Source organism: Toxotes jaculatrix, chromosome 18, assembly GCF_017976425.1.
Source record: "Toxotes jaculatrix isolate fToxJac2 chromosome 18, fToxJac2.pri, whole genome shotgun sequence".
NCBI classification, from domain to species: Eukaryota; Metazoa; Chordata; class Actinopteri; family Toxotidae; genus Toxotes; species Toxotes jaculatrix.
Window position 1 is genome coordinate 21,050,189 of NC_054411.1, and position 25,105 is coordinate 21,075,293.

At 44.6% G+C, this 25,105-nt stretch overlaps 2 protein-coding genes across 2 annotated transcripts; both read right to left on the reverse strand.

Moving 5' to 3' along the window:
• Positions 1 to 960: 960 nt before the first annotated feature.
• Positions 961 to 17,128, reverse strand: abcc1 (ATP-binding cassette, sub-family C (CFTR/MRP), member 1). Its single transcript, XM_041063447.1, has 31 exons — positions 16,992 to 17,128; positions 15,975 to 16,151; positions 15,233 to 15,361; positions 14,431 to 14,568; positions 14,193 to 14,318; positions 13,685 to 13,746; positions 12,127 to 12,258; positions 11,671 to 11,898; positions 11,342 to 11,519; positions 11,069 to 11,230; positions 10,882 to 10,974; positions 10,506 to 10,709; positions 10,237 to 10,383; positions 9,400 to 9,487; positions 9,201 to 9,270; positions 8,686 to 8,812; positions 8,423 to 8,599; positions 8,172 to 8,339; positions 7,350 to 7,524; positions 7,078 to 7,138; positions 6,760 to 6,886; positions 6,451 to 6,658; positions 6,013 to 6,323; positions 5,652 to 5,851; positions 5,392 to 5,518; positions 5,032 to 5,133; positions 4,209 to 4,355; positions 3,886 to 4,044; positions 3,615 to 3,781; positions 3,299 to 3,493; positions 961 to 3,116 (listed from the first exon to the last, which is right to left on the reverse strand). The coding sequence occupies exons 1-31, from the start codon at positions 17,037 to 17,039 to the stop codon at positions 3,008 to 3,010; spliced, it is 4,542 nt and encodes a 1,513-aa protein (XP_040919381.1). The 5' UTR covers positions 17,040 to 17,128; the 3' UTR covers positions 961 to 3,007.
• Positions 17,129 to 18,273: 1,145 nt separating this feature from the next.
• On the reverse strand, positions 18,274 to 24,118 carry LOC121199017 (acidic repeat-containing protein). The gene is made up of 6 exons (XM_041063456.1): positions 23,140 to 24,118; positions 20,502 to 20,587; positions 20,204 to 20,272; positions 18,978 to 19,029; positions 18,659 to 18,695; positions 18,274 to 18,573 (listed from the first exon to the last, which is right to left on the reverse strand). Exons 1-6 carry the CDS (start codon positions 23,666 to 23,668, stop codon positions 18,531 to 18,533), a joined length of 816 nt encoding a protein of 271 aa, XP_040919390.1. The 5' UTR covers positions 23,669 to 24,118; the 3' UTR covers positions 18,274 to 18,530.
• Between the last annotated feature and the right edge of the window lie 987 nt (positions 24,119 to 25,105).

Sequence of the window (25,105 nt, forward strand, 5' to 3'; positions counted from 1 at the left end):
CCTCGCCGTTCCTTTGGTTCATGAAAGACCTTTAACATTAGTGGTCCTACATTGAAATAATCAATAAACAACTCAAACTCAAAGTGGAAACATAAATGATAATAATTTAATCTGCCAGTTTTCTGTCTTCCATCTTTTGACGATGGTGTATTTTAATTTTTAAAATGGAATTGCAAATCCATTTTAAGCTTTCAAATGTAACCTCGTTCTGCCATTTGCTTCAGGACTGATTTATTTTCTGTTTCAGCCTCAAGTTTCCATTTTGTGGCAGTGCTGCTTTAAAGAAGAATCTCCTTCACATTTAGAATTAGAATTAAATACTATTTAGTTATATTTAGTTCAGCAAACTGAAGATCCACTTGAAGTCATCTGTCCAGGTGTGAAAACATTTTCAGGTTTTTAAATGGAATCTGTTGTAGTAGAAAAGTTAAAAAGCGGAGCAGCAAATGAACAAAACACAGCCCACCATCAGTCTTTAGACATAAATTGATTTTTATTTCAAAACTGATTACACAAATCAAGTAGCGCATATATATAAAACATAAAATATTCACTTTGTAATCATAAATATGTAACACAAATATGCCTTAATCAGTCTCTAGATGCATCACATCTTGTGCTGAGACACAACCAAAGCTTTTGCCACTAATGTCTACCTAAATCTTTTACAGCAAAGACGTTAGATGTCCAACAGCTGCATATACACGGCTATACAGATGTTAACATGTGGAGCCACAAAGATGACATGGTTATAGAGGTCCTACCATCCAGTACCCCTCATACTAATCAACCAGTCTGACTGTTCTGTACCCAGAGGGGAAAAAAAAGACTATTTATGGCAATGAGCTCACAGACAACATGCCACTATCTGTGCACGCTACATCCAACATTCTACAGGAGGATAAGGGCCACGTCCAAAGAAACACTTTGATGTTGTCCTCCACAGTCAACTGCATGTTGAAACTTCAACTGGAAAATTTGGACTTTTTTTTTTTTCTAACCTTAATCTCAAAATTCTGTTTTTTTTTTTCCTACAAATTAACAATTCTCTTTTTCCATTTGGCCCTAATCTTCAGTAAAACATCTCCTCCAGTTCCACAACAACAAAACAAAACAAAACAAAAAAAAAAAACACACACACACACCCCATGCAACCTCAGCATGTTAATGTCCTGAACTTTAAAACTACTAACACCTTGCATGGCAGGTGTTACCAATAGGTACTGCTTGGAAAACTAATTTCTGTATCGTTTTTCACTATAAATAAACCTTAAGAGCCCCTGAAGTTACATGCACAAAAAATACCCACAGAGTTTCTCGTACTAAGGCTTTTCTTTCATGTACATGTTCTCTATCCCACAGGGGAGCATTACTTAGAAACATAATGACACTTATGTATTCACACAAGCGTCATTATCAGCTACTCAAGTGTCAGTAATTAAGTGTCAGTGTGATGACGCCAAAGCAGTCAGTGTCTTTATACCGAGGTTCATGACACTCGATGCACTTCTATCTTGTCTCCTCTGTGCAGAACAAACACAGACAGAAAATCACTTGCCACTTGTAAGCGAGACAACTCAGCTGTATGTGGGATGGGCTTTTGCCTAGACAGTCACTGGAAACTACAACTGTAACCAGGTTAGAATATATCCGGCACATTTCATTTCTTCTGTGTCTGTGAAGACATCTGACCCCCCCCCCCCTGCACACTGCAGACTTCCTGCATGTCATTCCAGGAGCATCAGCTGAACAGATCTTTATTCAATACCGACAAAACAAGCAACTTGCTAACGCAAAGAAAAGCACGGAGTGTCGAAATCTACTCAAATCAAATGCAAACTGCTGTCAGAGCTAAAGTGAGACTTCGAACATCGGCACCATGCAACCTTATTAGACGTGTTCTTCTGCATCCATTCATCCAAGGCTACACACAGACATGAAAAGAAAGTCTAATAGTTTCATTGTAACACACTAAATGATTTGGTTAAAACTGGAAACATGTTGTTTGGGTTTGTATGAACACAACAATTTAAAGCTGATGCTGAAAAAACACAATAAATAAACAATCAGTGCTGCATGTAAAATAACAGTCAAGCAGAATCTATCTGACAGATTCCTACAGTTTGTGCGTTTGTATTATTATTTTTTTTTTTGTGATTTATATGTGACATCACCAGCATGGCTGATGTTTCTGACCAGTCAGCGGGTCCAACACCTCCACCCCCCCCTCCCTCCCTCCCTCCCTCCCTCCCTCCTCCTGGTGGCGATGCTCTGAGAGTAAAACTGAAAGTGCGAGACAACAAAACACTCGTGTCTCAGAAGAATCTCTCCTGGTGATCTTACATTCAGCTTAACAAACCGACTGCACTGCCCTGCAACAGCTAACTTAGCTTAGCTACAGGGTCAAAAATGAGCCGTGTCCCAGTTCCAGGCTGCTTTCTGATTCAAAGCAGACTCTGAGTCAGCCATTTTGGCTTAACAGATGAGTCTGGGGAGACTTTAGAATAAGCAGTAACACCAGTCCTGTCAGGCCAAAGGCTGAATTATTCCCTGTAAAGAATACAGATGTCTTTACACACTAATGCTAACAAACAGCACATTATTAACTGTCTGTGGAGCACTGTCCCACATTCTCTTTGAGAACAGCTGCTATATCTCAGGGAAGTTTTTGGCACTAATGATTTCACACTTACAGGACAACAGTTTTCTTGTCCTTGTGCACTGTCAAAATAAAAGCCAAGTTCTCAGGCCCCTTCCATTGCAGAAACTGGCGTACACAGAAATGATGTGGTCTAAGAAAGAAATCTGTAGTTCAGGGAAGATGGACGTATAAAGGTGGAGCAGCTCAAACCAAACTCCTCGTTCTCATCAGCACTATCGCTTAAATAGTAAACAAGCTCCTACTTTCTCTCCCTCTCACTCTTTAGCTGAGAACCTCCGCTTCAGGAGCCAGAAAAGCTGGGAGGGACTCAGAGGAACAGCTGGACAAAGTCAGGTGTCTCCGGCCTCAGACCAGCCCGGCATCCTTGGCCATCTTGTAAAAGGCTCCTCTCTGAGCGATGAGGTTAGAGGGGGAATCAAACTCTGCCATCTCTCCCTTGTCCAACACCAGGACCCTGGAGGAGACAAAAAAAATGGATTCAAATCTTTCTGTTCAAGATAATGACATGCTAATGTTTGATATCTGCAAATCACTTCAGAATCCATTTGTTATGAGTGACCACTGTTAGCTGTGTGAACTGGAACACACACTCAGAAATCTATTTTATTAATGTGTGTGTGTGTGTATGTACAGAACCTGGTGTAGTCCATGATGGTGTTAAGGCGATGAGCTATTGTCAGGACGGTGCAGTCCTCAAACTGAGAGCGGATGGTGGACTGGATCAGGTTGTCTGTCTCCATGTCCACAGCTGCCGTGGCCTCATCCAGCACCAGGATCTTGGTCTTCCTCAGCAGAGCTCTGGCCAGGCACAGCAGCTGCCGCTGACCCACACTGGACGGTAAAAGAGAAAAGGACAAAGAAGTCTTTAAACAAAACTAGAAGAACGACAATAGATAACAACTCTTATCTCCTAAGGTCTCTAGTCTTGGTAGTTATAGGAAAGCTGTGATACCTGAGGTTCTCTCCTCCTTCACTACACTCGTGGTTGAGTTTGTCAGGCAGGCCGGACACAAAGTTCTTGAGATGGGAGAACTCCAGAGCCCGCCATATTTCCTCATCAGAGTAGCTGTCAAAGGGATCCAGGTTCATCCTCAGGGAGCCTGAAAACAACACTGGGTCCTGAGCAAAGGGGGAGAGAGAGTGTCACATGTCAGCGAATGTCATGGGCACAGGCTTGAAGGAGTAGCAAGGACATTTTCCTAAATGTTCCTTTCTGCACTGACCTGTGGGATGATGGTGATCCTGGAGCGGAGTTCATGGAGGCCCAGCTGAGCGATGTCTACCCCATCAATGAGGATGTGGCCCTCAGCTGCCTCGATGATCCGGAACAGCCCCAGCGTCAGGGACGACTTCCCCGCTCCCGTGCGACCCACAATTCCCACCTTACGGAAAGGAGATGTAAGCAGCAAATGTTACATGGCCATAGACACGAGGTACACGCGCATACGCCAATACAGGTGTAACACACAGAGAACAAACAATCCCACATCAAGTTCAGCCACAAGCAAATAGCCGACCACCGCCTCCAAGTGATGTAAAGCCAGACCTTCTCTCCTCCGTTAATTTTGATGGTGATGCTGCGGACGGCCAGGTCCAGATCATCACGGTAGCGCAGGCCAAAGCCTCTGATGTCTACGCAGCCGTGAGTGGGCCAACCCGGGGGGAGGCTGGAGGGTTCATGTTTCCACTCCGCCTGGTGGAACACAAACAACAACACAACATAAGAAGCCTTCGCATGTTTCATCATCCTACAGGGCTGGAAGAAATGAAGAAAATGAAAAATTTACTTAAGATTCCACCAGCAGTTCAACCAAGTACTCAGCCCACAGTCCAGTCCAGAACCTCTATGCGGTCAAACATAAATGAACCATGAATTCACTTTACACTTGGTTTATTTGTCAGGCTGAAGATGCCCCAATGTCCACTGATTGTGATGAACTCAGATATTTAAAAGATCGCCGCTGTTGTCGCTGATAATGGACCAGCAGCTAGATTTTCGTGTGCATTCACCAGACAACTCCTCCTACCTCCTACTGTGTGTGTGTGTGTGCCATGTTTGTGTGTTGCCATAGTAACCCACAGCACACGGATGCGTGCGTTGGTTGGTGTGAGTCTTTGAAATCATTTTAATTAAAATAAAAAGGCTAAACTTTCCAGCTGATATTTGATGTTTTGTGTAACTCAGCACATCATGTGTGTGCCTACATATAAATATGGAAAATCTACATCAGGTTTTTTTCGCCTGTAATCCTAAACCCCGGTCCCAATCCAGAACCCACGAAGAAGTAAAGTAAATCCTCCGTCCAAAAACAGAAAAGTGATAGTGGTTGTTAAAGGGGTGTGATGGCTGAGGGTTTGTTTCTGTGTACCTCTTTCTGTGTGTCACTGTACTCTTTCACTCTCTCCACAGCCACGATGTTGGTCTCCAGATCAGAGGACATCCTCACCAGCCAGGTGAGAGAGGCAGTCAGCTGCACATGGGACAGAGGACAGCAAACCTTGAACTGAATTGGATTAAGATGGAGGCAGATTTCTGCCTCCTGACTAATAGAGCGACGTTGTGATGTAATCATTTACGGTCCATTCTTACAAGACATGGACAAAGCATCCTATAGGACAGAGAGGTTTCTAATCCATAACTTTCCCCCCTGCCCCTGAAGAAGACATGAATAGGAAGAAGACAGAAGACGTGAAGAGGTAACACAGGTGTTTTAGTATGAGTGTTTTACCTGGAGGGCGTAGGAGATAGAGAGGCCCATGATGCCTGGACTGAGGCTCTCTCGAGCTATGACGGCAAACAAAGCAGCAAATGACACGATGCAGTTTCCTACAAACTCCAGGCGGATTGCCAGCCACCTACACAAACACAGAGATCAGAGATCAGATGGACTCACAAAAAAAAAAAAAGTGCTTATTTTTGTCTTTTCTTCACTGAAGACAAAAGCCATATTCTGTTGCGACAGGTACTAGATGTAACACGGTCCCACACCTGTTTGCTACTATGCTGGGGTAATAAGCTTTCTGGTTGTGGTCCACCCGCTGGTCACTCTCGCAGATGAAGCGCTCCTGTTCGCCGAAGGCTCGGATGACGGAGGTGCCCAGCAGCGTCTCGTTGAAATGGGTGTAGATGGGTGACCGGCTGACGGACTCCAGACGCTTCAGCTGTCGAGATGTCGCCACGTAAAACCTCTGGACAGAAGGAGGACAGACACATGTCAGGTTTACATGCATACATCAGATGAACGGTGTGGGAACTGTAGAGCTGTTTCCAGTGCCCCCCCCCGCCGTGTTTGGAGGGGGAAAAATAGTGGTGTGGCCTTCAGAAAAAAAAAAAAAAAAATCATCTTTACCTGCACGAAAAAGTAGAGTAGGCCGAGAACAGGAATGATGATGGCTACCAGCGGGGTGGCGATAAGGATGACAACACAAGAGCCCAACACGTTGAACATGGAGCCCATGAACATCTTAATAATGCTGGGGATCATTGAGTCAATGGTGTCCATCTCCTTGGCGAAGCGGTTGACCAGGTTGCCGCTGGGGGTTCGCTCAAAGAAAGACATGGGTGAGCGCAGGATGTCATACAGCATGGACTGGTGGAGGTAGCGGGACGCCAGGATGCCCCCAATGGACATGGAGAGAGAGTAAAGAAAGACAGCCACCCCTGCAAAGCAGCAGCGGGGGTTCAGAGGGATAAAGATGATGGATCTGAAGCTGCTGTATGTGTCAGAATGGATTCTTTTAAAAAAAAAAAAACTCTTTGCTTCTCCCTCCCCCTCACCCCTCCTCACCCTGGGACAGGCCAAGACCACCATACACCCCCAGTCTCATCAGTCTGTTAGGCTGAGTGCCGTTAACCACGGGGTCGTCGGTCCACAGGCTCAGCCAGTAGTTGGAGAAGACGGAGAGCAGGTGATGGGTGAAGAAGAGCAGCAGACTGATGAAGGACAGAAGCACCCCGATGGCTTTCATGTAGGCCCAGAACACAGACAGCTTGACCTGGGGAGGGACAGGAGGCCAGCTGGGATCAGGTGACGACCCGGGACTGTTACATACTGCACATGGATCATGAACTCATTGCTCTGAGAGTCTCTACCTACCTGACCCGTGCTGGCCTTGTCAGCCTCTGTCAGCTTGCCCACCTCAGGGTTCTTGGCCTTCTTGCTCAGCTCCTTGTCCTCTTTGCCCGCCGGGGACAGCTTGGACACATTGCTGACACCTTGAGTGCTGTTTACACATGGAACAATAAAAAAAAAAGATGAAAACTGTTCTTGCATGAGGCCCATTGTGTATTATTCTTATTATCAGCACATGCGATGTGCAGACTCAAACAATGACAATGAAGTGCTTCTTCTAACAGACACTGATGCGTCCTGTTCCTCAGTGTTAGAGCTTCATCGTTGTCCAGTTTCACTCACCCAACAAGAGCGGTCGCACTGCCGTTCTCCACTGCTTTGGTTCCGCTCTTTGGCACAGGTTCTAAATGCAAGAAAAGACGGATCAGGAAACCTGTGTTCTGTGCGACCACTGCAGCATACAACTACAGTTCAAAGCACAGTTGATGTTCATGGAGAGGATTAAGGAACACTTAATGCTGTTTAATTCAACTTTCAACCTGACAGCGAGCATGTAAAAATCAGTGTGGCTGTGTGTGTGTGTGTGTGTGTGTGTGTGTGTGTGTGTGTCTCACCGTTGTTGTCAGCGTGTTCGACGGCGGCGTACGTTCGCAGGAACTCGGCGAAGGCTCCCTCGGTGGCCATGAGCTGCTGGTAGGAGCCCATCTCTGTGACCTCTCCCTCCACCATCACCAGGATCAGGTTGACCTGGGGCAGGTAGCTCAGCCCGTGGGTCACCAGCACACGAGTCTGCACATGGCAGACACACACACACACACAGTGAACACACTTTGGAGTAAAAGGTGATTCCTGTACCAGTTATTCAAAAAACCATTTGGTGTTGGGCAACCAGTTGAACGCTTAGGCTGCATCCCATATGGGTGTGTAACAGGCATGCATTAAAGAGGTAAGTCAAAGCAGTCAAAAACGTAGGGACTAAAAAAAACTCTTGCAGAATTTTTCCTGACTTCCCACAATTAAATCATCACATGAGCAGGAAACAGGACACAGAAGGATCTTTCTCCGAAAAACAGATCAGCCTTTAAACACGGCAGAGGAATGTACGAGGAGTTGGTGAGTCAAATGGACAGAGCAAATGGGAAGAAACAGGCAAAGAACCTCAGCAGAGTGAAAGTGAGGGTTACTCCCATTAAAAACAGACTCTCCAGCACCCCATCTCACACTGGATTCCAGTCTGCACTGAAAACATTTTCTCCTTTTCAGCTCATGCATGAAATTATGTGAAATAACTGTAGTATTCTCTTCCAATTGTTGATGCAGCTCTCAGATTTCATGGGGAAGCTGAGATGTGTATTTCAAGGTCTGAGCCAAATATTTCTATATTTTGTTGTCATTTTGTTAAGCTGGAGATCACACACACACACACACACACACACCTTGTCCTTCAGCAGTCCCTGTGGACCAATGACTTGGTCAAAGATGTGTTTTCCTACGTGAGCGTCGACGGCAGACAGCGGGTCGTCCAGCAGGTAGACGGCTCGGTCACAGTAGACAGCCCTGGCCAGGCTGACCCTCTGCTTCTGACCTCCAGACAGATTCACTCCCTGTAACAGAGAAGAGACATATATGGGTGAAGACAGAGACAGAGGTTGCTTTAAAGACTCCTGAGCCTTTGCCTCTTCGCTACCTTCTCTCCGATCTCGGTCTCGTCTCCAGCAGGAAGGATCTCTAGATCAGGCTGAAGGGCGCAGGCCTCCACCACACGCTGATACCAGGCCTCTCTCCTCTCCTGACCGAACACTATGTTGTCTCTCAGGGTGGAATTCTGGATCCAGGCCTGCTGGGGAACGTAGGCCACCGAACCCTGCGGGGGTTGGGGAGGGACACGGTAAATTTCATGGCGTTCTGTAGTTGACGATCAGACAGAGCACAGTCCTGCTAGCCATTTACCTTGACAAGCACAGAGCCCTCTAGCTTGTCCATCTCCCCGAGCAGGGCCGACAGCAGAGAGGACTTTCCCGAACCCACGTGTCCCACCACGGCTACCAGAGAGCCTTCTGGGATACACACATTCAGCCTGCACACACACACACAGAGAGAGACTCAGCTCACTTCACTTCCATTAAAGGAACGATCCTGTTCCTTTCTTAATAACAAACCCATGACACACTTCTGAATGAGTATGCGTTTTGACACAGTTACGTAAGAAGATCTGTGTGATTTTGCGGGAGAAAATACGAGCAGAAAAAAACACAAGTGACATGTTTGTGTGCTCTTATAGTCAGCGGAGGAGGATTGTAAACAGGACGAGGACAGTGCATTCTGTCCCCCGATCACATGCACTGACAGTTGTTTGGGTAGGGATCTCAGTGTGGACACAAGGAACAATGAACACATTGGGCATATGACTATTGCTTTAAAACAGACTTAAAAAATCAATTTAAACATTTGAAACAACCACACACCTCTTGAGTGTCGGCGATTCGGCTCTGGACCAACTGAAAACTCCATCCACTATGGAGATACTGTGTGGGGCTGGGAGGAAGAAAGAGGAGATGTATTAATACACTGCATGTGAAATACCCCCAGCAGCTGACAGAAGACAGAGGCTCAACAAGCAGAGACAAAAAGAAAGAAAAGCAGAAGAGAAAAATAAAGACTCACAGCCTGCTACCACTTTGTGATCCACACTGTCTTCCTGCAGCTCCTCGTGGGATAGAAAGACTCTCAGCCGCTTCAGGGACACACTGGCCTGAAGACAGACACAGAGACACAGAGGGAGGATAAACCCACCAAGACCATGATCAGTAATTAGTTTTGTGGACTACTTGAAGACAAATGTAAGCTTCTATAGCTGGCAATAAAAGACTGCAGTTCAGACAGTTCATTCTGTGGAGCACCCTGTCACGTCCTCTGTAGTGGACACTGACTGAGTGTCCTCTGTAGTGGAACGTGACTGAGTGGAAACAGATGTTGCTGCTGCTTTTTAATGCTGTGAGCGCCACAAACTTTCCTTCCACTCGCCTCATTTGTATTGTAAACCACTATACAGCTGTATGCAAGTGAGTGATGCTTCAGAGCCAGAGTAATCTGATTACTGTCGTGCTACATGTGCATGTTAACACACTGTCAATTCATGTGTCAGTGTTTTGAAGAGCACAAACTTACTTCCATTCACCTCTGCTGTACTGGGCTCGAGGCAGAAAATTTGGACAAGTCAAACCAAAACTATCTTCAGAGTGAGACACAACTGGAGGAGAATAATCTGCTTTTTGTGAACTGGTCCTTTAAGACATTCTGACGTTCCTCTGTGTGTTATTTCACCTGAAGAGCCAGGAACTGTTTGTTTTTTTTTATCATGCTGGGAATGTGACTTGTAGAGATCCAGATAATATTATCTCTCTCTCCTGTTACTATTTGAAAATCAAACATGGAAGACAGTGGAACAACGGAGACAACTGTGTGACTGAGGGCTGATCACGAGGACGGAGACACACCGACCTGCACCATACTACTGATGACCATTGGCAGCATGTTGAGAGGGAAACGCAGGATGTTGAAGAGCGCCAACGACACAAAGGCCTTCTGGGCATCCAGCACGTTGTGGTCGTTGATCAGCACGTACACGCTGAAAGTGGACAGGGCGACCTGCACAGGGAGGCAGCGGGAGGGAGGGAGGGAGGGGGAGAGAGAGACCACGTCTGAATGTGATCAGAGCCCAGGGTGACGAGGTCTTGCGGAATTTGTGGTACATGCTTCACCAGACTCACCAGGAAAGGTGCGCAGACCCAGGTGAAGGTGGACACCGCACCCAGGTAGGCGGCCTTCTTCAACACCTGCAGCTCGCTCTCGCGGATTTCTGACACCTTGTCCTTGAAGGCCAGTTCCCAGGCGTACAGCTTCAGCACCTTGATACCATTCAGCATCTCGTTCATCAGCTTTATGCGATTGTCCTTACTCTTCATCTGAGCCACCTGCTCAACACACACACGTGAACACAACAATTAACGCAACAGGTATACGCCACACAGTGCTGTGTTGTGCATACGAATGGAAAATCTAGTGATTAAAGGGCTGGAAAATACTAGTAAGAGGACCTGAAGGAAGGCTGGTGTGTGACAATGTGTGTCTGTGGAGAAATCCCACCTGGTAGGTTTTGGTTTTCATGGCGATGACAGCATTGACAGGAACCATCAGAACCATCACAGCCACTCCAGCCAGCACAGACGCACCCAGGTTCTGATGAAAACGGCATTAAACACATTAAAGGACGACCTCGGTCCAGAGCTGCTGTCGACCTGTGTGACAGTCTGCAGATGCGCTGTACTCCTACCTGCCACAGAAAGTAGAGGGCCAGCACCACCTGCAGGGGGGCAGACCAGATCATGTTGATGTAGGTGATGAGGTCCATGAAGCGCTGAGCGTCCACTGACATAAGGTTGACGATCTCTCCCACTGTGGAGGTACGGCGTGCCGCGCTGCTTATAACCAAGGCCTGGAAGAGCAGATCCAGAGAGGGACAAGGTCTTGCAAAGGTTAGAGACCAACTCCGTCTTTAGCATAAGCAGGGAAATTCTAAAAATCAGCGTTTAAATGTGCCTGGTACCTTCCTGTAGACAGCTCCGATGATGGCGGTGCGCAGACGCATGCCTGAGACGAAGCAGACGTGAAAGTACCTCTGAAGGATGAGCGACTGCACACAGGTACATATGAAGAGCAGAGCGGTGTAGAAGTAGCCCTGCCAGGAGGGGGCGCTGGAGTTGTTCACGAAGTCGATCAGCAACCTGGATTGAGATCAAGCGAAAGAAGTTGTGGACAGGTTTAAAATAAACCATAACTCAATCACCAGCAGACCGTTATTATTCTGCTCTTCAGAGGAAAAAGAATGAACCGATGAAAGGGCCTATATGTTTGTGAAAAGCTGAGGTTTCCCACCGGAGGATCTCAGGCCCGACGAACATGAGGATGTCCTGGATTAATTTGTAGAGGCAGGAGATGAGGAAGTAGGGCCCGAAGGTCAGGCACAGTGCCCAGAACAGGGAGGGCTCCTTTGTTTTCTGGGGGGGTTTAACAATCAAGATTTCAGACTCTTCCACAATTCTCCCATCTTTGTGTTCACTGTGCGGAACCTGTCTGGGGGAATACAGCGTTTTCGGCTCCGTCCTGGGAGGACATAAAAAAAAAGGAAAAGCAGATTGTTTCAGTGAAACATTCTAAATGAAAGAGAGACAACTATACTCTGTCCTGAACCTGCTGCATATGGCTTCTTCTTCTCTTCTTTATACCAAAGGAAAGCTGAATCTTCCTCTTCCTGTGTTCATCTAATTGGTACGTATCTAGCTGCAGTTGCAGTTTTAAGCAGGGTAACAATGTTGAACAATGTTTCTTGACCTTTTGACCTTCTGGCACTCTGCATTCCAGCGACGCACCAGCTGGGGAACCACTCTCTGGGAGCGGTCCTCAGTGTTCAGAGACCACAGGTCCCTCTCCTCCAGGGGGCGCTTGTAACCCGTCACCATCATCCTGTTAGAGACGAGATTGGGGGGGACAGAAGGATTTAAGGCTAATGAAACAACACAAAGGAGTGAGAAGTGAAATCTGAGACACAACTGAAACAGGCAGTGAAAGGAAAAGAATATCAAAAGGCCAGAGGTCAGAGATGCTGGTGGAGGCTGGGCATTGAAAGAAACAGACAGTACAACAGTGTCCTGAATTCCTGACGTCTGTAGGGAACATTACTGAGCCTTGTGCAAACACTGCACCTCGGTCAAGCTGGCACCTCATGAGATCAAGATTTGAATAAAACGATTTCATTGTGTTTGTGCACACTAAATCACAGTTAGCGTTCCAACCATCTTTGTGAAATTAGAGAGAGTCCAAACATTTAAACTCATCCGTATCCCACCCAGTGGGTGGTACCCCTGGGAGCAATTTAAACCACTTGGTGGAACCATTCGCACCTTGGGTGGCACCTGCCGGGCTGCCTCAAGTGGACTCGGTGGCACCTGAGGGTACCTGGGCTGATCGTAGAAACTAAGCATCACGTTACAGTCACACCATCCACGAGTGGATGGGTTAGTTGTTTGGGGAGGGATCTCCAAACTGCGTTATAGGTGGGTGACACCTGGTGTCTTAGAACAACCTCCTCTGTTCACTGATGGATGTTCTCTTTTGACATAAATGTCCTCCTGAACTCCTCTTTCAAACCAATCTATGTTCTCGGTCCAAAACGTGGACATCACTGTCTTCAAAGGACTGTCCCTTCTCCTTGAGATGCAGGTGAAAGGCTGAGTTTTGACAGGAGGAGTTAGCTCGTCTATGCTGGGCCATGCGTTTGTGGAGCAGCTGTTTAGTTTCCCCTATGCATAGGTCGGAACACTCCTCGCTGCATTTGACTGCATAGACGACATCACTTAGCTTGTTGACACTCCAGCCACATACGGTCCCACTATGATTCTGCGTTGGTTTGTGGTGTCCTCCCTGTGGGCGGTTGTGGTTTTTCCTCTAGGGTCTTTTGTGGATTTGGTGAAGGCCCATCTGGGGAAACCACAGTTATGTAGTACTTTCTTTATATGTGTGTTTTCTCCGTGGTGGGGATGTTTTCTGCCCGGTGGTGTAGGGAACACTTCATTGTGTACTCATTATCCTTTCTCCATCTCACAGACACACAACATTTTCTCCATGCAGGTGCATGTGTGTGTGTGTGTGTGTCACCTGACCTTTTCTATTCTTCCTCACTGAAGAGTAAGACATGGGACGGCTTCAGTTTCACTCTAATCTCTCTTTGTAAAAACATGAATAAAACCAAAACAAAGCCATATTCAGGGGATTAGGTGGAAGTAAAGGACCTGCTCAACAACATCCCAGAGTCTTCTAACAACATCAGACTGCACTGTCTGTCAGAACACACAAAAATATCCATACTACTGAGGCATTACTGTCTGCTCACCTGGTGATCCACCAGAAGGTTATTCTGGAGAGGAAGGACGCTCCGGGCTCAGGGCAGGGGTTCTGAAGACAGAAACCTTACAGTTAGATCCAACGGGTTTCTCTGCTGCTGAGATACTGATCAAGAGAATAACAAGTAAAACAAACTATTCAAACGCTGAGTGCCAGAGAGCAGGGAATTCCGGCAGTGCAAACCACAGGTTATGAAGGTGTGAATAACATTTTGCAGACGTTTTGAGGAGAGAAATGGTCCAAAGCTTGAAATGTCACGAGATGATCAAAACAGGACTGAACCATTGAGTTTACAGGTTTATCTAAGGTGACGTTATAGTCAAAGATAGCACCAAGATTTCTGCAAAGGTGAGTTACGGAGTGAGACGTTGGACCAAGACTGTTTGAAAGTTGGTTACTTGCACTTATCTTGACCTATAATGTTTATAACAATATACTGGAGGGAGCAGTTGTCTCGATTTTTTTTCTGGGGGTTGTACAGTGTGAGGTGGTCTCACCGAGTCTTTAACAGCCTGGGAGAAGAGGGGTGGCTGGTCCGTCAGGGAGGACAGGAACAGAGCAACCAGCAGCAGAGCATAGTAGCTATAAAAGGTGGTGTACCGCCACACACACACTGACGATAGCTTAAAAAAACAAAAAAAAACAGATAATATTATAAAATATTGCCTCTTCTGAAGATTTCTCATTAACTTTATTGAACCACATTTAGTTCGGCCCTGCTCGTTCAAGACTCACCTGGTCCAGGGCCTGGAGGACTTTGGACCTAAAGGTGACCGTGGCACAAAGCAGCGCCAGCAGCCAGTAGATCAGCATTACTCCAGACGACTGAACCCCTTTCATCCGTTCGTACTGGATTACTAGCGTGGCCAGCAACTGCAGCGCACACACACACACACACACACACACATTTTAACACATGTATACATCACATGTGACAAAACTTTCAAATATTACACACAATACAGCACAAAAACACCTATGTTACACTAAGCTTTCTTCTTCACGTGGTCTCATCAAGAGAAAGGCAGTACATATTGCTATGGCTATGGTCCAGTGGGTCCTGGTTCAGGCTGCAGCTCTTCCACCTTCTTCACAAAGCTTAAATGTTTAATGTTTGTCTTTATTTTGTTGACTGCAGCACACTGGATGGATTATATATCCCATCAGGCCTAGGGACTCTAGTTGGAGGAAGCAGAGTAAACAGCTAGGAAGGAGGATGTCCAGAGTACTTTGTTTAAGCTGCTGCTTTCACAGCCTGGATTTAAATAAGTATCCAAAAAGAACAGAGGAAGGGACTGAAACCTCTTTAATAGTCCCACTGATCATTATTGTGTGTCCTTTCACCTTCATGACAGTGCAAATAAAACTTAACTGAAACTGAAACTAAATAAAGTCTAAACTGGTCATTTCCAGAAGATAAAAACTATAACCATCACAAATCAGTTTACTATTTTTAATACTAGCTTAAAGTGAGGGAATAGGTTTTTCCATTGAGAAATAGGTCTAAACAAATGACAAAAAAAAAAAAAACTCTCACCATGGTGAGGCCCAGTAAGGTTGGACTGACTAGGAGGACAGGTGCGGGGACACTGCTACCATGACTTCTTTCCCAGAAAGAATAGAAAACATCTGACCAGCAGATAATCCACAGCAGAAGGCCAACAGCCTGTGGGGAGAAGACAGCTCACAGCCTTCAGACATGTGGTAGAGCCGGTTTGATGTAAACCTGATGTAAACCTGGAACTATGTACTTTCTGTATCACTGTCAGAGGGAGTGCTTTTCCCACTTTGCAAAGACAAGAAAAAGACATGGTATGACTGTTGAGTTCATTCATCAGAGCTGCAAACCCCCCCCCTCCCCCCATCCATCCATCCATCCATCCATCCATCCATTCCTTTCCAACCTCAGACTTGGGGGAGAATGTGTTCACACCCAGGTGACTCAGTGATTGGTCAGCTGTGTGGAGGTGAGAAAGGAGCCCGGGACTGAACTCAACTGTTTCTGCCTTTTTTCATGCATATAACCAAGGTTAACACTATGAACGTCTTCCTGTCTGAAAATGTTAATTAGTTATCTCCATATTTAAATATCACACACACACACACACACACACACACACACACACACACACGTCTCCTAGCGTCTGAGTTTTTGCTCTGCTCCAGCAACATAAGATCTGTCTGAGATGGCAGATTAACATGAAGAGAATACAAATAATAAAATAAATCATGTATTACAAAAACCTTACTTAAAATGATCAAGGGGTCACATGACTCACAGTTTTAGCTTTGTTGAGGTGACTCATACATATGTAGCCACGGCCATGGCTGCGGAGGTAGATGAGGTAGATGGGGGCACATATCCAGAGGTAGAGACATGGCAGCCACACCAGGACAGTGTTCTGGAAACACTGGGTGAGGTCTGGGTTTGTGGCGTACCATGTGCGGTTCCAGTCCTGACAGATGCAAAGAAAAAGGAAGAAAACAATAAAGAAAAAAAAAAAAGAGATGTCATTCAAAGAAAAGTCCAGATTTAGTCTTATTTTCCTCACCTACGTGCTATGGCTAGTTCCCTGAACCAGTCTCTGTCCCTGATAGCTCTACTGCTGACCTGAGGAAAGTGTCAGAAGCTGCCTATTTCACCTGCCAGAAAAACAAATCACTTGCTACAGTCCATCAACTCCAAACCACGAACTTGACCGAGCGCTCTTATTTAATCCCACACCTAACTGGAACACACCTGAGCCTTGATACCAGCTGGATCATGTTTAAGCCTTAATACCAGGTAAGAACGGTGTGTGGAACTGCAGAGGTTCGGCTCATCTGAATGGAGAAAAAACCAGATCTGAAACCTGGTCTTTAGACCCATCAACATCCTGACAAAGAATAAGTCTAATCTTTATTTTGTACGTTTTTTAATGAAACTACCTGATGCCACCCTCGGCAGCCAGCGGTATACTGTAGTGTGGATAGGTTTGTTATGATACAGCCATAACAGTGTTATGTATGTATGTTACGTAGCCTACCGTAAACCGGGGAACGGAGATGACAGAACATGACAAGGTCTGAACTACTCTAGGTTTTTCTGAAACACTCGGTCAAACAGTGCAGTCCGAGCCATGGACGCGGTGGTGAAGCCGGTTCTTCAGTGAAGCCAGGCTAACGTTACGCAGAGTTGACCGGAAGTCTAACTTACCGGTCTGTTAGTCAGGTCTATTAGCATGTGCCGGTAAGCTAAAACAACAACAGGACAGACTTTAAGGGAAAATACACGAAGGTCGTGAAAGGAAACGTACCCAGAATGGATCGGAACTGTCCAAACTGCAGAACTTGTCAAACCCCATTCGCCGCGACGCAATGGAAGTTAAAGTCCTCAGCTCAGCTTTGGTTTTGTAACCTGTTTACGGAGGAAGAGCGGAAGGTTGCTTCTTCTTGCTCTTCGGTACTTTCGAAGGGACTGTGAACGGTGTGTATGCTGCCACCTGCTGTACATGTATGTACACTGCACCTCGTTCCTTCTCGTCAACTCCCCCAGAACGAGACACTCGCACCCTCCTTTAAGTTACAGTAAACTGGTGAATGTCCAAGTCTGAGTCTTAAAAACAACATGAAGGTCCTACCTCCAACATACTGTACTAGTATTTTATAATATTCTGTGCATTTACTCTCTTGATCCTTTAAATCTTATGCCAAACTTCTTTTATGTCATGATAAATAAACTATTTGGTTTCATTTCTTCCAAAAACCGTTGAAAGAAGTCAAGCCTACTCCATTTGCCAGTTTATCTGCAAGGAATGTTGACCTGGCAAAGTGTCAGCAACCCCCACAGGGATAGTTCACTGCACAAGGTTTTGGTATGCAGAAATTTATAGCATTAAAGAACAGTATCCCTGAGGTGTGATCTGCAGAATTACATTGTTTTCAGTCTGTAACTATACATTGCAGTAGCAGAATCTGAACAAACCACAGTTCAGTCCTGTTGATATTATTTCGGCTGTGCAGATTGACTGTGGAATCTACTGGAAATTCTTAAATGATAGCTTTATTGAATTCTGGCATACACAGCACAGCACACACCTGCTTCTGATGGTTCATCAACTGGGCTTTAATATCAATATAGATATGTAAATATTTGAACCCTTTCCATCAATGTGCGGTATAGCATGAGCCTCATTCTGTCCCCTGTTTGCTTATAGTGCTCAACATGTGACAGGATTTTTGTCCTTGTCCTTGACATTTTAAATCCTCAGGTCTTACAATGGTCTGTTGCTTTCTAAATATTTCATTGCATGTGAAGCATATGATCAGAATATTTGAAGTATTTCTGTTGTCTGGAAAATGAAGATTGACTCCAAGTGAAGTCACAAGTCTTTTAACTGTTGTTAATGTCAACATCTGTTTGAAAGTCTGCTTTAAGTCCACAGTCATCAGAGTCCTCACCTGTGTTAGGCTCAAAACGGCCTGTTTTCTGACTTGAGGCAACAGGTTGGTTCAAAGAATCCATTCGGCAGGAAATGTTTCTTTTATTTCTCTTTCATTTCTCTCAGTACTTCATACACTCAAGAAATCAATCAATAAAAATGTACCCTCCTTTTTTATTTAACACATCCCAAATATGACTTCGAATATATCATTTTCCTCCAAAGTACGACTTAGCCTTGTCAGTTAACAACAGTACACAAATATATTAAGTTATTTCTTTAACACCTTTTCTTCAGTCATTGCTGAGCTAACATGAAATGTGCTCAAGGAAAAAGACAAAAATAACATCATAAAATTAGAGGTGAAAGCGAAACATATTAGTTTGGCCACATGGTGGCGACATATGGTTGGGTTCAGTTGTCATCATCATCGTCGTCGAACACGTCAGCCACAGTCCTGTGGATGGAAAGACGAACAGAAGTTACAGACTCTAGGTTCTAAATGTTTGAACAGGTTTCAGTCCAGTGTAAATGTGACTTACTTGTAGATCGATCCAGTCACTTCATCCAGGAAACCTCCTGAAGAAAGAAGACAAAGAAAGTGTGAACTGGAACTCAGACTGCAAGGCCATCTACATTTAACTGCTGCCTCACACTGACGTTGTGTAACACTCTACTGTCCAATCAAGGCTCCCTGTGTCTTGTTAGCTGTTAGTGTAGTTCAGGAAGGTCCTAAGCCCCAAGCTTCTTCTTACGTAACAAGACTGACCAGCTCAATGAGCAACTAAAAAACTTCCCTTTTCTAAAGTGATACTGTAGAGATGTGTTTCTTCTCATTGTGGCAACTCTGCATCTACTCACCAGGCTGGCAAAGAGTATTGCAAGCAGGACAGACGTGGCAGAAATTGCACATCTGTGAACAAGAATGCAACAAAGTCATGAATGCAGAGATGTAAACAGCTTGGTCATCTCACAAGAAGAACAAGTCCTCCAACTAAAAGGACTACAGATCGTTTGACCCTACAGGACTCTAACATGGTGATGGTGAAAAGATGGTGGTTTGGGTTAAAATAAGTACTTCTTTAAGGTTAGAGGACCTTCGTCGTCATGGTAACAATAATAAACACATGGTTAAATTTGTGGACATGACACGAACGATTTCACCCCAGCCTCCTCCTCCATATTTTGCTGCTTTTTATATGTCACCTGACTTCCTTCCTTGGTCTTGTCATAGTTACTACAACCAGTAGAGGTCACCAAACAGCTGCTGTAAGGACAACCTATGGGCTAAATTTGTCTGTCCCCCAGCCTCCTTCCTGCACAAGGTCCAACTACACTACCATAGGTTCATACCAATGCCTGTACATAAAGATGGACGACATGACAGCTCCCCAAATGTGAAGGCAAAACCCCTTGGTCGCCGCCCTGGTGGCTGGCTCCAGTATAGGTCACAAACTCCGCCCCTTCCAAATTAGCAGATAGAACACAGGCCAAACTAAAAAAATCCTGTCAAATAAATTTTCACCAAAGATGGTTTCTGATGTTGTAGTTAGCAGTTATCACCCTAACATGTGAGAACAGGTGATATGTTTTGTTCCAGGTGATTTTGAATTTCTCCACGCACCCTAAAACAAAGGTGTATAAGCTGTGTCAGCAAGTTACACAACATTACTGCCAGGTCTTTCTTTTGGCTAGAAATGAATGTATTTTAATGGGCAGTCTCTCTTCCGGAGAGGCTGTAGGAAGTCAGGTGAGACAGAATAAAGAACAACAGAGCTTAGATAATGAACAGGATGAGATGAGCCTTTTACCCAGGAGGCCGGGGCTCAAATCCTGTTCATCCACCACCTGCTTGAGGTGGTTTGGGTCCGAATCTTTGGGCTTTAGAAACCAAAGAGCCTCAAGCTATTTGGTTTACAACAAGACTGAGAGTATACAGAGTGCAGTTTTGTGTGTTAGCATGTTTTCTAATCAGCAGTTAACACAGAATTCAGCGGAGTCTGTTGGGAATGTCATCAGTTTTGCAGGAGTTTGGTTTATAAAGTATTGGACAAAGTGTAATTTTGGAATACTGTGTGTTTTCTCACCTTGCAGTCATCGCAGTGTTCAGACTTGTCTCCTTCTTTACAAGGACATTTGTCACAGCTGTCACAGTGCTGCAAGAAGGCCAGAACAGATCACCAGAGAGGGGGCAGCGTTAGGCAGGATTACACAAAACAGAGTGGGTACACATAGAGTGCAGGATTGTATCTATGTACTGTTTCCACTTCAACACACAATGAAACAAATCCCACATATTGAATCACATTGTGATGTTTGATCTCTGGGTTTCTGACTGAGTTTTGATGGCTACGTTTAATTTCACTACTTTCACTTCAGACATACCTCACAGAATTCACAGTATGAGCACAGAGAGCCTTTGTGATAATCACCATCTTCGTCATCGTCGTCGTCGTCATCATCGTCGTCATCTGAATATGATAATGATAATAAATATATGACTTTTAGACCAAAACACATGAACAGCTCTAACAGTCAACAATACCACATCAAAATACATGTTAGACCATTGACACAGTGGGCATAAAATGATGGTGGTTTGCCTGCCAATTATAGTTCAAACCTCAGAGACAGAAATGTAAAATATATAGACGAGTCTCTTCTGAGGGGCCCCACAGTACCAGGATCATGGAGACTGATCAATTCAGTCAACTTTTTGTGTTGTTTATGATTTTTCTTTTAGCAGATTGCATGTTTGTCGCCATTAAATTGTAGTGAGTCAACACACAAAGACACAGTCCATATTACTACACCTGTCCGTTTATTCATTAGCCTTTAATCAGGACTTTAATGTTGTGGGATGTGAGATAACTTTACAGAAGCTGATGATGTGGTTTGGATGTAAAATATGAATTTGTAAACTAACTTTTAAATACAGCTGTTAGATGAATGTAGTGGAGCATTAAGCTGCAAAAGAGGTAAATACTCATACAAGTACTTCATATTCATCAAGTAAGTGTTTGAATGAATCCTTTTAATTAAGACTGTTGCAGGCTTATTACATTTGTGCCCCCCCCCCACACACACACAGACTATTGTAACCTCCCGGCCAAGCATTCATTAGAACACAATTCACATAGAACATGCCAGGTCAGGACTGATACTCACAGGTTTGAAATGTCTGCAGCTCTGGTCCTCATACAGGTAACATGACCAAACACATTTGTACAGATCTCTGATAAAAGTAACGACGCTCTTCCATGTACTTTCAGAGCTCTAACACAAATCCTCTGCTTTTGGTAACAGATTTGCATTCGGGCAGTTTATGATCCATTGATTTATTTAATGAATGAAAGTAGGGTTAAAGACACATGGACAGTGGTGATTGTCATGTTTTTCCACAACATGAATGTTTATAGTCATCACAAAATCACAGTTTAGCGAAACAATAAGAGAAAAAAGCCAATACCCATTTCATCTCTTGGCAATATGATAGTTACTTCCTCTATACAAAGAGACGTTTCTCTCTTTTCCCAAACACTCTCTCCCTGAAGGTCTGAAAATCTTCAGCAAATACAGTGTTGTATCATTTCTGTGAGGTATACAGTGGGGGTCCAAAAGTCTGAGACCACTTCATTTTCTAAGTGGTCTCAGACTTTCGGACCCACCTTATGTTCAGCTTGGTTTCACAAATGATTCAGATATTCAATTTTATATCAGTGCCAAATGAGCATTGAATAGTAAGGGGATAACTGCATTAAATTCTAAACAAATGTTCATTGTTAATGTAAGCTACTGAAATGTGCATCAAAAATTCTAATTTTATCTAATGGTTCAAAACATCAGCGTTTTAGAAAATAAAAAGAGGTATGGTTCTTACACTGTTCACAGGTACATTGAAAGTTACTCTAATATCTTATTTGTATTTAGCAATTTTACAAGTGCACACACCAGACTTTAAAACTAAATTCTCTTATTACACACCTCTTCAACAGACAGCGGCATTGATGCTCCACAGAGAAAGAAAGAGATTGAGAGATATGGAGAAAGAGAGAAACTGTACACCTTGTTGGTGCTCTAAGCTTTGAAATGAATGAATTTAGGTAGTGGCCCTCCTGCACCTCCCCTCGCGCTTTATTCTCCCTCTGTCTGCTTCCCCAGCACCCCGACCCACCCCCAATATCACTGTCTCTCTTTCTTTCTCTGTAGATTCACATAAAGACACAAATGCAGGTCAATCTGATCCAAAAAAAATGAGAAAGGAAGATCCTAGTGGAGGAACCATTCTGGAGGAACCATTCTTTCAAACGAAACACAAATCAAAAGATCTCAAACCCCAATAGTGACCCCAATGACTGATTCCCAAGTCAGGCTTGGTTTGTGTGAAATTGGTTTTTCGTTCTTTCTCTCTCTCAAATCAATGCTTCTGTAGTCCCCAAGTTCATATCTAGCGTACTGTACGAAGGACTTCGGACAGTTGGACTTCAGATGGGCCAGTTCAATTTCCCCAGAGTGCTCATAACTCTAGTTAAGCAGGGAAAAGAACACAGTGTCAGAGACAGCAAGGGAAATGGACAGCTGGAAAGGGGTGGAGGAGGGACTTTGATTACCTATGAGCTCTGAAACATTAAAATAAGAACTGACAAAGAGATGATGAGGCTGTAAGAATGTTAACGAGAGGGGAGTGGCTAACATTTGGCTTAGCTCCTCCCCTTCGCACACTGTCCTATAATGTACATGCATATGTGCTTACCTGAAACTCATCTCCAACTACATGTCAAAGCATCAGCCATCACCCACACCGGAAGTTTAAATATCACATGGGTGGGTGTAACCTCAAGACTGTTGCAGGTGTTTGTACGCCTGCAACAGTCATGCAACATGCATGTTGTCGTTTAAATTTTAAATTCTGTGATAGTTGATGCTTTAACAGTTTGCAGTTAAAAATGTGCTTCAGGTGTAGATGTTTGCATATTCTAACACAGAAAGACATACACACTGCTGCATATTTAAAGTGACTGACCTTCATGATCGTCATCGTCATCATCATCATCGTCATCGTCATCATCGTCGTCATCATCATCATCATCGTCATCATCGTCATCATCGTCATCATCATCGTCGTCATCATCATCATCGTCGTCATCGTCATCGTCGTCATCATCATCATCGTCGTCATCGTCGTCATCGTCATCATCATCGTCGTCATCATCATCGTCATCATCATCGTCGTCGTCATCATCGTCATCATCATCGTCGTCATCATCATCATCATCGTCGTCGTCATCATCATCATCATCATCATCATCGTCGTCGTCATCGTCGTCGTCGTCATCATCGTCATCATCATCATCATCGTCATCATCATCATCGTCATCATCGTCATCATCATCATCATCATCGTCATCGTCGTCGTCGTCGTCATCAGCCATCAGACCCTCCTCAAAGCGGAATGGCAGATCTTGTGCCTTGGCAGTGGGAGCCAGTGGGGTGTGGAAGGAACAGAGCAGCGCCAGAAGCACCGCAAGAATCAAACTTCTCAATGATGCCATGTTCACAGCCGAGACCGGGCCAACTAATGAGGAATTAACCTGGAATCACTGCAGGAGTCCAGCACCGCAGCTCTTTGCCTATTTGTCCCACACACACAACCTCACAAATTCAAACTCACTCAGAGGTGCACACACTCAAACAGACTGCTACAGTAGGGAATGGACACCAATTAAAATGACATCCAACAGACAAGTTCCAGTGCAGAGAAGATACTCCAAGCTGAGATCCAGACGCTTGTTCCCAAGTCCTGGCAAAAATGATCCTAAGAAAAGGGGGTCCTTCCGTTCAATCTGGGACAGCAGCAAGACAGGGTGTCTTTTAGTCCAGTGCAGCACTTGTGTGATCAGTTAAGACTGCAATAAGAAGCTGAGAGGAGAGCAGGAACACAGACAGGACTAATGTGAGAGTGACAGAAAAAGAGTGAGAGCAACCTATGGGTAAGCTGAGAAGAAGGGGGGTAGTCAGACTGACTGACAGGGGCAAATGCTGGTGGGCAGGCCTGCACGATCCATAAGTTAAGTTACTTGGAGAAGAGGGGAGTGATTGGAGGGGGGTACAAGTGGTGCATAGTTGCTTTTCCATCATCATCAAATGTTCAAGTTTAACTTTAGAACAAATGTTCAAGCTTAACACTAGAGAGGACCACAGCAACGAGCAACGATGACCATATGCTGTGCAAGAAAGGGGAAGGATGAGTTGATCTAGAGCTGGGACGACATTTGACATGTAGTTCTTCACAGCACAAACTAATGATTTAGATACTTAGAACTAGGTATCTAAATAAATACTGGCTAGACCTCCATGACATTTATGGTCTCAGAGGATGATTAGTAATGAATTTAGTGACTCCCTGACTTTTCCTCTTGAGTGCTATGAGTCCATCATTTCCCTTAGACCAAACATCCAATCCCAGGATGATGTACCTTGAAAACGAACATTCTTGGATGTTCATGGTGATGTTCAGGAAGAATCCTATTAACTTGGTAACCCCATGAATTCTTGCACCAACACATTGACGATTCCCGGGGGATGAACTCTTTTTTTTTTCTATCCAGGCATGTCAAATACAATAATGGCCAATAGGCCAATATGTTACACTCATCTGTTATGCGATGCTAACTCTTCAGCATGAAAGCTGGGGATGCAATGTGCCCATCAAGCACCCTGATCTTAATGCTGGGATATGCTTGAAACAAATTACTTTGTGTCATGCCTTACCAAAGGCAAGGTGAGAAGCTTGCTGTCAGAGTGAAGGGCAAAGCATCTGGATCATTCAAAGGAGAACAACATTTCAATTTCAGATGGTCTCCTCAAAGACATACATGGTGTTACACTAGTGTATACACATGTAAAGTGACAGAGGACATTAGAGAGCTTTAAAGAAATCATCTATTCCTCACCCCTCCTCTGTCATGGTCCTCTCCAATGTCCTTTGC

Bases quoted from the DNA above. Each gene is read 5' to 3' on its own strand.
- abcc1 (XM_041063447.1), bottom strand. From the start codon at position 17,039: ATGGGGTTTGACAAGTTCTGCAGTTTGGACAGTTCCGATCCATTCTGG. The intron at 14,569-15,232 runs GTGAGAGTTTTT...TGTGCGCTGCAG, and splicing joins CCTTACTGGGCCTCACCATG to TTGCTGGCCACGCTAGTAAT. The intron at 6,659-6,759 runs GTAGGTAGAGAC...GTCCCTCCCCAG, and splicing joins ACAAGGCCAGCACGGGTCAG to GTCAAGCTGTCTGTGTTCTG.
- LOC121199017 (XM_041063456.1), bottom strand. From the start codon at position 23,668: ATGGCATCATTGAGAAGTTTGATTCTTGCGGTGCTTCTGGCGCTGCTC. The intron at 20,588-23,139 runs GTCAGTCACTTT...TATCATATTCAG, and splicing joins TGACGATGACGATCATGAAG to ATGACGACGATGATGACGAC. The intron at 19,030-20,203 runs GTGAGAAAACAC...TCTTGTTCACAG, and splicing joins AACACTGCGATGACTGCAAG to ATGTGCAATTTCTGCCACGT.